At 40.5% G+C, this 9978-nt stretch overlaps 2 protein-coding genes across 4 annotated transcripts in view; one reads left to right on the top strand and one right to left on the bottom strand.

Moving 5' to 3' along the window:
• LOC132863811 (serine/threonine-protein phosphatase 6 regulatory ankyrin repeat subunit A-like) overlaps positions 1-3757 on the top strand; it is a 34256-nt gene extending 30499 nt beyond the window's left edge. For all 3 annotated transcript variants that reach the window (XM_060896808.1, XM_060896807.1, XM_060896805.1), the window contains 6 exons: positions 85-168; positions 559-704; positions 905-987; positions 1065-1147; positions 2827-2918; positions 2993-3757. In XM_060896808.1, the coding sequence (XP_060752791.1) occupies positions 85-168; positions 559-704; positions 905-987; positions 1065-1147; positions 2827-2918; positions 2993-3282 (778 nt within the window). In that variant the 3' untranslated portion in view covers positions 3283-3757. The remainder of the gene's footprint in view (positions 1-84; positions 169-558; positions 705-904; positions 988-1064; positions 1148-2826; positions 2919-2992) is intronic.
• Positions 3758-5567: 1810 nt separating this feature from the next.
• On the bottom strand, positions 5568-9199 carry btd (biotinidase). Its single transcript, XM_060896809.1, has 3 exons — positions 8861-9199; positions 7428-7577; positions 5568-7248 (listed from the first exon to the last, which is right to left on the bottom strand). Exons 1-3 carry the CDS (start codon positions 9104-9106, stop codon positions 6055-6057), a joined length of 1590 nt encoding a protein of 529 aa, XP_060752792.1. The 5' UTR covers positions 9107-9199; the 3' UTR covers positions 5568-6054.
• Positions 9200-9978: the final 779 nt, after the last annotated feature.

Below are 9978 nucleotides of genomic sequence, written 5' to 3'. Positions count from 1 at the left end.
ATCCACAGAAAACCAGTGATGTGTGTGTGTGTGTGTGTGTGTGTGTGTCTACAGCTGAAGGTTCTCTCCTCTCTCCTATAACAGAATCAGTGATAATGAAGGTTCAGCTGAGCTGCTGATTGACACACTCGGTCCTGCCATTGTTAACGCTACAGACTCCAAATCCAGGTCAGGACAAATATAAAGAGTTTAATCAGAGCATTAAAGAAATCATTTATTTATTTATTTCATTTGTTAATTTATTTTATTTGTTTCTATTGGAGAGAAATCCAGCCTGATTTGTTTATTTTGATATTGCAGCTCACGTAAGCTAATGCCGCCTTTGTTTGCTTTTCTAATCAAATATTGAATCAACTACCACAAAACAAGGTGCCTACACCTTTATAAACGTGTAACAGATTGCAGTATTCAATTAAAAGGTTTATGGGTGTGGTTATGAGGTATGGCTCCTGAGTCGCTCACAATTATAACAACAAATATAATGTTTTTAAAAATCACACACAAGTTTGAGCAACAATAAGGTTTCAGAAACGATATTTAATCTTCGTTTTCTCTCAGGACGCCTCTACATGCTGCAGCCTACACCGACCATGTGGAATGTCTCCAGCTGCTGCTCGGTCACAACGCTCAGGTGAACGCCATCGACGCCCTGGGCAAAACACCCCTGATGATGGCGGCTGAGAACGGGCAGACTAACGCCGTGGGTAAGACTCGTGCTGCTAGCTTTCATCCTGTCACTCACCACAATCACCGTAACGCAAAGAAAGTGCGGATTTCGTCCATCATGAACAACTCCAGGCTTGCATTAGGAATGTAATCTGTACAGTAATCTTGCTTGTGAGAAGTCTTATGGACTTCGATGATGAAGTTGATCTAAGAGCTGAATTTTCTCTTTAATGTGTAGAGGTGCTGGTGAGTAAAGCGAAGGCAGACCTCACTCTTCAAGACGCGAACAAGAACACAGCCCTACACTTAGCCTGCAGCAAGGTACAAGACACACACTTCGGCTTTTCACTTTTTTTTTATTGCTGTTATGTACTCTACTGTATGTATTTCTCTTGCAGGGGCATGAAACCAGTGCCTTGTTAATATTGGAGAAGGTCACAGACAGGAACCTTATCAACGCCACAAACTCGGCTCTACAGACGTACGTACAGGTCACATACACAAAGGAATCAGACTTTATAGAAAGTTTCATTTACTAACCATTCTGTAAAACTTCTGGAGAATTTAAAGCCATTTTTTAACAGTTTGTTTTTATGTTTTGGCTCTTATTGTCCACGTTATGCACTTTGTAGACGGTCCCTTAACGTTTTTTTATTATATTAAAGCTGCAGTGAACCTCATTTTTATGAAAAATATTTAGTGACATGTGGAAAGTCTCGTATACAAATTGTATTTAGGCAGAATTTAGATTTCAGCAGCAGCAAATAAATTTCAGTGTTTATTTCCGGATAGATAGAATAGTGCAGCATGTTTTTAGAAATTCCTAAAAAACACATTTATTGGAGAATTTCCATTACATATCAGGTTCCGTCCTCTTTATTTATTTACAGTGATGCCTCGAGATACGAGTGCATTGACATACGAATTTTTTGAGATACGAGCTGTGATTCGACCAAATTTTTGCCTTAAGATACGAGCAAATTTTTGAGATACGAGCATCCGAGCCGCCGCCGCCGAAACAAAGATCCCCAACAAAACACATGCACGCACGCACACACACACCCGCACGCATGCACACACACACACGCGCACACACACCCGCACGCATGCACACACACGCACGCGCACACACACCCGCACGCATGCACACACACGCACGCGCACACACACCCGCACGCATGCACACACACACGCGCGCACACACCCGCGCGCTGCTTGAGTTCAGCTTCGTCTCTTCCTTTTCCTATTGAATAAACAGTCTCGTAATCAGAAATCAAGCAAAATCCACAATATTCAAAGTAAACTGCACACACATACGCACACATACGCACACATATGCACACACACACACATATATAAAGCCGCCTTTCCACTGCACATGAGAAACGACTGCCGAAAAAACGGAAGTCATTCATTTCCTATGGAGAGTCGCAAAGGCGCTGCGTGAGGTGCCGACCATCTGCGGATCCGTAATTTTCGGATCCGTTCTAAGCGTTGGATCCGTTAAAAAATTTGAACTTGTTCAACTACACCGCATCTGATATGCCGACCGGACAGGCTTTTATTAAAACGACCGGCAGATGTTAGTGAGGAAAGAGTGACAAAAAAGGCAAAAACAAGTGAAGAGAAAAGCGATGAAGAAAATTAAGCAAAATTAATGTAAAGAAAACAGAAATTGTAGCAATTAAGTTCAGATAAGTTAAGAGAATTTCAGTTAAGTTCGTTAATTTTAGTGAAGTTAAGTTCCATTTAAGTGTAAAGTAGCATTAAGAGTAAGTGAACGAAAGTGAAAGTGTAATTCCTCCTAACTCCTCCTCCTGTTTACTCCTCCCTCAACCTCCGTGCGCATCTTCCGTAAAGTAAAACCAGTTTATTTTTTTAACATTCTCTTTTATTACTGTATGTTTTATTTGCCATTTATAAATACAGGTACTGTACATTTTTCATATTAAAAACACATAAACAAAACAACTGGAGTGGAATTTTGCGAGCTGGAACGGATTAATGGGATTTCAATTAATTTAAACGGCGAAAATTGTTTTGAGATACGAGCAATTTGAGATACGAGCAAAGTCACGGAACGAATTAAACTCGTATCTCGAGGCATCACTGTATGTCGCCATTTTAATTCATATTTAGTGATCTTTCTCCATGCCTCAGGCCGCTGCATGTTGCTGCCCGTAACGGACTTGCAGTTGTGGTGCAGGAGCTGTTGGGCAAAGGAGCGAGTGTCCTGGCTGTGGATGAAAACGGTGATTATGTGTCTTGTTAATAAAGCGTTAAACCCCAGTATCACGAATAAACACTGACTGATTTTTCTGTACAGGTTACACTCCAGCTTTAGCCTGTGCTCCGAACAAAGACGTGGCCGACTGCCTGGCGTTGATCCTGGCCACCATGATGCCCGTGTCCCCTGCCAGCACCGGCACTGTCACGAGTCTCGCCTTCAGCGCCATAAACCACTACTGTAGCCCTTCCAAAACTGTAACCTTTGACCCTTTACCTGGCTTGCGCTCTGGGCATCCGTCTTACTGCAGCTTCAACAGCCTGGGACGTGAAGATGGCCTCGTCATTCACGATGAAGAATTTAACGACTCCGATTCAGAGACTTACTGAGGACTTGGGCTCATCTCTTTGCTGAAGATGGTTCGGTACCCGAGTGCCTGGAGAACGCTGAAGACCTGAACGCTGTTGCTGAATCACATTAAAGGGGCTTTAGTGCTGTTTCCTTGCTTTGGAATGAGAAATGTGACGCTACAATCTGAATTTAAGACATACAGATGTAAGATATACAGACTTGGTATAGAAGCAAATGAAATATTATTCTTTGCTTTGAATTTGTTTTCAGTTCCAATTTTATAATAAGAAGGTGCAGAAAATTTGGCCGCACAATCAATTTCAAATTTGCTCACTTTTCTAAACACTACTGTACGGCGTTTATTAGACATTTTTCTGAATTTCTCTGAAAATTGAATTGTAAACTCTTGAATTTTGAATTTCGTGAGCTGCAGAAGAGCAAACCGAAACTGAATGTCATGTTTAAAGATCATTCTGAAGAAGCGTGTATATAATAAATTTCATTTGTTCAGTATGTCACTGTGAAAAATATTAATCCCTGCCTTTAAAACACGTTCAAAGTGTAACAAGGTCAAAGTTTTAAGTACGTTAGATGTGGACAGGTTGGTGATGGTGTTAACGATGCTGTGTCATTTTGCTGGGTAATGTTAGTTATCCAGGTTATCTAGGGCTTCTGTGTTTAATTTTGCCTGCAGGATGTTAAAGATTCGGCTACTAAACACTTTAAATGCACTTCATTTAGAATGACAAATGTTTTACCTCCTTAAATGTGAAATTCCGTTTCAGATCTTTTGCAAACCATGAAATTCAATTTCATTTTCTGGTTGGAGAAAAAAACAAAAAAACAACAAATTCAAATAACATTTAAAAGCAGTCTGGCGCTTTAAAACGGTCACGATCACGATCACGATCCGAACTCCACACCTGCATCACTGGCTCAAATCTTTTGGAAATTTAGGTCTCTGGAAAATTGAATTTTAAACCGGATCGTGCCGGAAAAAAACAGATTCGAATTTTCTACATCTGTTTATAACAAAATCAACATTTGAAATCATGCCTGAAAATTCAAGCCAATGAATCCGACTACAGAAATTTACAGACAAAACTTCACTTAAGAATTTACACAACAATTCAGATTCAGAAATTTGAATTCAGATTGTATCTGGAATGTTTCTCCATCCGTACGTTTCGAGCTACAACTCTATCGGGAATGATAGAGTATACATTTTATTTGGTGGGGTGTCACTCCGGTGTCCCTCTCTTATACGTCTCAGGAGTGTTTAGACACGCGAGAGCAGGAGGGAGAAAAACGGCACCTGGTTGAACATTCACACTACGGAATGATCCCGATTCTTTTTCCGCACTCACCATGGGTTTGGTTCTTTATATGACATTGTTTCGATATACTTCTATTAATCCTGATGCATTTAATTTCCCTTGAAACAGGAACCATAACCTCAAACACAACATTGACTACTCTGGAAGTTTCTGGACACGTCCTCTCTGGCGGTAAGAGAAGAAATCATGAACGTGCAACCGAGGGATCAAGTTCATTCAAATTTTAAAGCATGGTTACTATGTTTGTTTTAATTTTATTTTTAACTTAATTTATTATTAACTACGATTAACCGAGACTCCGATATTACAGACTGCTGTGAATGTTAAGTGCAAACCTCCGGTCCGTGGAACCGAATAACGGAAGACGGACAGATTTCTACGAACCCCGGAGCATCGTTAAATAAAAGGGCATTCTGACGCATTTCTTACCCACAAGTCTGAGACCAGCTTTCGACGTGACAGGGTTTAAACTCCGAGTGCTGGTTTTTGAATCGCAACATTTGTTATAGATAAAAGAAGTGTGTTTGTGTGTGTGTGTGATTGTATGTGTTTAAACAAAGTAATGTTTTATAAAGGGTAAGACTGGCCACTTGTGTGCATTGTTCGAATGATCGATTACCAATAAATCTTGAATATTTTTGTCACACCTCAATAAGGTTAGTTCTGTAATAAGGACTGATTTGATTATTTCAGTTCAGGAATGCTGAAACCCAGGACATGTGATTACCGTTAGTTACGCTAATGGAGTCCCTAAAGATGCTCTAGAGAAAAATCCTCCTGCATTAAAACCAGACAGCAACACAGACCTATTTATAGTAAAACCGGTAAAATACATAATTCTGTGTCTGTAATTTCAGCTCTTTAAATGGAGGAAAGGTCCAAAGTTAATGATTAGACTTTGTGTATACGGTTACAGCAAAGTTTTAGTACAGAAACTATTCAATTTAATTTGTGGCTTTTTTAAAAAACATGGCAACCAAGAGACGTTTTTTGCTTCGTGGTTCAGTTTAATTCATTTGTATAGTGCATTTAAAATCAATGGAAATTCAGGATATACCTTTGGAATGTATAAATTTGTTTTTTAATGAACAAGTGGATTGTCAGGGAAATAAATAATCACTGAGATGATGCGAGGAAGAAACTTAGAGAAGAACCAGACTCAAAAGAAAACTCATCCTCATCTGGGTGACACAGGAGGGTGTGATTTGTAAATCGTTTCCCTTCTCTATCTGTGTACTATATGGTCAGAAAGTGCAATTGTGTAACCAGAAAATTGCTTGTAGTTTTAATACGAAGTTCGTCTTGCTGAAGTTATCAGATGATGGAGGCTTCAGTGCAGAACTGATCATAGTAATTGCAAGTGTAAGTGCAGAAGACTTATTTGTAGTGAAATTGTAAATTAGAGGTTCTTTTATCCATTTAAAACTCGTGCAGAACACGGATACGATACTACAGAGAGAGAGCCGTGCTGCTTCATTCACCGTCTTTCTCATAGCCTCTCCCATACAGAACTGCAGTCACCAGGCCGCTCGTCATTCCTCTTCGGCTCATGTAAAACCCGCCGTTCTCCCGGCCAGACTCGTCCGGTCGGTCCAGAGTCATCCCACTGCCCAGAACCCCAGCGAACACGTACTCAGTACTGAATGCTGCATGCAGGTGAAAGTCGATGTGTGTGTGAGCATGCTCAGTCTCTCCTCCACAGCTTTCCTGATGGAGGCCTGTGCAGCGAACTACAGCACACACCTCTAGGTAGTATATCCCATGGACCACATGGAGCCCATTGAATGCCCCCAGGGCATAAAGCTCTACTTTAGGAGAGGAATTAGTCTTCTGGTAGAGCAAGTGGCAGCAGAATGAGCCGTCACATGCTGTGAGATTCCCTTCTTTGTCATGTAGAGGTACGAGTATAAATTTATCATACATCATTGTGGAGGTAAATGAAGTAGACTGTTTATTACAACTGGAATCCTCTTTTGGGCAAAATCCAGAGTCTAATCCTCTCTGGAAAAGTCTAAAGTCTTTTGGTTTCTCTCCTATATCAATTTTGGGAAAGCCAGAGAAGGGAACTAACTTCAATCTAGTACTCTGTAGCAATAAGGGATCCAAGACTGGCACTCTGAGCACCAGCAGTTTCCCAGCCTCGCCCTCTGTGTCATGATGGTAAAGCGCATCCCAGGGTGTAAAAATCCCACTCCCTGTCATACCCAAAGCCGCTGAGCGAATGTTTGCTGCCAACAAAGTGACGCCGGCTGAATAAGAGAATGAGCGCTGGAACTGCACAGCAGCCAGCAGGGGGAGCTGATTCATCCAAGCTGTTGGGTACACGAACTGTCTGACACCCATGTCCTTCACCAGGGTCACAGCTGGCTCCCGGAATAATATATCAAAACAGGTGAACACCCCAAAGCGCCCGGCAAACGGAGTGGTAAACGTCACATACTCGCACGCAGGAGGTGTGTCAAAGGCTGCCTCAAAGTACAGGTTCTGTTTGTGGTATCTGGCTACGATGGTGCCGTTTTCGCTAAAAACAACATCTGTGTTAAACTGGTAGCGTCCGTCAGCCGGACACATCGGATCCACGGATCTCTTGCAGGGCTGGCAGTCAGGCATGTTGGCCACCAGGAAGAGACGATTCTTCTGAGCCATGCAGCTCAAACGATACAGGACCTGAGAAAAGTTCTGTTAAATTCTAACATATCTTTGTATATTACACACAAAAATGTATTTATTTTTTTCCTCTTTACGCTGTCTCCTCCCTTCAAAGTTTAAAATGAAATGAAATGGAATCCATGTGATTCCAACACAAGGCTGGTATCACACTGATTCAGTGTATTTAGACACTCTGCCTCTGTATTTTGGAATCTGTCAGGATCTGCACATGGGCTCCACGTCACTGCTCCAGGATCCGGCACCGTCTCCAGATACGCAGCTATAGACTCCCTGCTGAAGTTGAATCCGTGGATGGCGTCCTCAGGAAACACCAGGATCTGAGCTCCCTGTTCAACAGATTAAGTTCAGGGAGTTCAGTATTCAGTGTGTGAAGTGGCTCAGATTACAGCTGTGCTCACAAATCTGATTTTAATCCATAGCTGCATTTCAAAACATGTAATATACTCTGTAATATATATATATATATATATATATATATATATATATATATATATATATATATATATATATGAATAATATAATAGAATTAGAAATATATCTCAAATATCTTTGTTGTTTTTTAGTTGTTTTTATTTATTTGAACATTTTCTATGTAGTTAAATAAAAACTAATTATTTTCTCATTAATAAATGTTGTTTGATTAAGCTTGTATTGAGCCTTTTCAGGAATTCTTTAAAACTATCTTTTTTATCTATAGAGCCGAGAAAATTTTATTTTTATTTTTAAACGTGTATATACTTTGCGGATTTTATTTGTTTAGAAACCAGTTAAATAATCGAGCGCTTATTCGCCCAATAACTGAATATCTATATTACTTTAATATTTATCTTTTTAAGTTCATTTTCGGGGGGCACGGTGGCTTAGTGGTTAGCACGTTCGCCTCACACCTCCAGGGTCGGGGGTTCGATTCCCGCCTCCACCTTGTGTGTGTGGAGTTTGCATGTTCTCCCCGTGCCTCGGGGGTTTCCTCCGGGTACTCCGGTTTCCTCCCCCGGTCCAAAGACATGCATGGTAGGTTGATTGGCATCTCTGGAAAATTGTCCCTAGTGTGTAATTGCGTGAGTGAATGAGAGTGTGTGTGTGTGTGTGCCCTGCGATGGGTTGGCACTCCGTCCAGGGTGTATCCTGCCTTGATGCCCGATGATGCCTGAGATAGGCACAGGCTCCCCGTGACCCGAGGTAGTTCAGATAAGCGGTAGAAGATGAATGAATGAATGAAGTTCATTTTAACTACTGAAGTATTAGAATATTTGTTTAAAGCCTCAGGACCCAAACAAAACTGTGCTTTTCTTCCTCAGTGTCCTGATGGTAAAACTATTAAATATATTTCATGAATCATTTCAGTACAAACTTTTAATTGACATAATCCATATTAATTATTCAACTATTAACCTAATTATTAAAATTTACTCTCATTCTGGGGTGTTTTACTCCTGGCCTTTTTCCTTGACATGACACACATTTAGTCCTAGCTGTCATTACCTGCTATTTATTAACCTCCAAGTTGTTATTAACTTACTGATGTTTGACATAACAAATATAAGAGCTTGTGCTTTTTTCCCCCCCAACAGCAGCACAGACCCTGTTTTGAGAGTCTCCTGTACATCACCTGCTGTGCAGCGGAAGTCACCTGCTGTTCAAACACCTCCAGGTTCCGGTACATGTGCTGCAGTGCGGCTTGACGTCCCACAGCCACGTTCGGTTGTGTGTTCAGGAGAACCTTGTGCTCATACACTGCAGCTGTGTAAAACAAACCCTCATCTGCTGTGGTCAAGTCAATCGCATTAAACCAGGCAGATAAAATAATAAGTGTCATGAGTTCAGACAGCGCCATGACTAAGATGATCCTGATCATGTATGTTACACAAAGGCTTCACATGCTAACAACACGTGTCGTGAACTAGCGGCTAACACGCGGGTTTGTTTGTTTGTTTGTTTGTTTGTTAGTTCCGCATTAGAATGACGTCATGCGAAAGCAGATACTCTATTGGATGACAACGGAGCGCGTCACTGAGTGAGTCGCGTTCATTGGTCAGTTAGCTTCGGTCAAGCAAAACAAAAACAATCAGAATAAATAAAAAAAATGACAATTATTTTCTGATATAATTGTAAAAACGACCTATTATTTCTTTATTAAAACTAGGCTCAGGTGTTTTCCCACCATTTTTTTTTTTTTTTTTAAATAGTCCATTTTTTACTTTTTTATTCTAACATAAACATTAGTGGGAATTATTTTTGGTTTTGCTTCATTCTGTTTTTCTTTTAGTAAATCACATGATGTTCAAAGAAATGCTTTTTCTTTTATTTATTAATATTACTTTTATTCACCGGTTGTTTGTGATTATATGGTTTCTGTTCTTTAAGATTTTTGAACGATAAAATATTATAGTTTACCCTGAAACAGAGTGTCACAGGGGTTCTGTTGATATATGGAAGTTTTGTCAGTGCTCGTGTTAGAGAAAATGAATTAAAACCTTCTGAGCAACCACAATGGAGAGTTTAACAGTGCTGTGGTATATATCTGGAGAGAGAGAGAGTGTGTGTGTGTGTGTGTATATGTGTTTCTCTGTGTCTGTGCCTGTGTGTGTGTTTATTTCTCTGTGTGTGTGTTTCTCTGTGTGTCTGTGCCTGTGTGTGTTTATTTCTGGTTAAGGTGTTGGGTTACCAATCAGAAGGTTGTAAGTTCGGTCCCAGGTCCACCAAGCTGATACTATTGGGCCCCTTAAT

The sequence above is a fragment of the Tachysurus vachellii genome, chromosome 21 (genome assembly GCF_030014155.1).
Source record: "Tachysurus vachellii isolate PV-2020 chromosome 21, HZAU_Pvac_v1, whole genome shotgun sequence".
Taxonomy (NCBI): Eukaryota; Metazoa; Chordata; class Actinopteri; order Siluriformes; family Bagridae; genus Tachysurus; species Tachysurus vachellii.
This window is presented reverse-complemented; position numbering and strand designations above follow the sequence as displayed.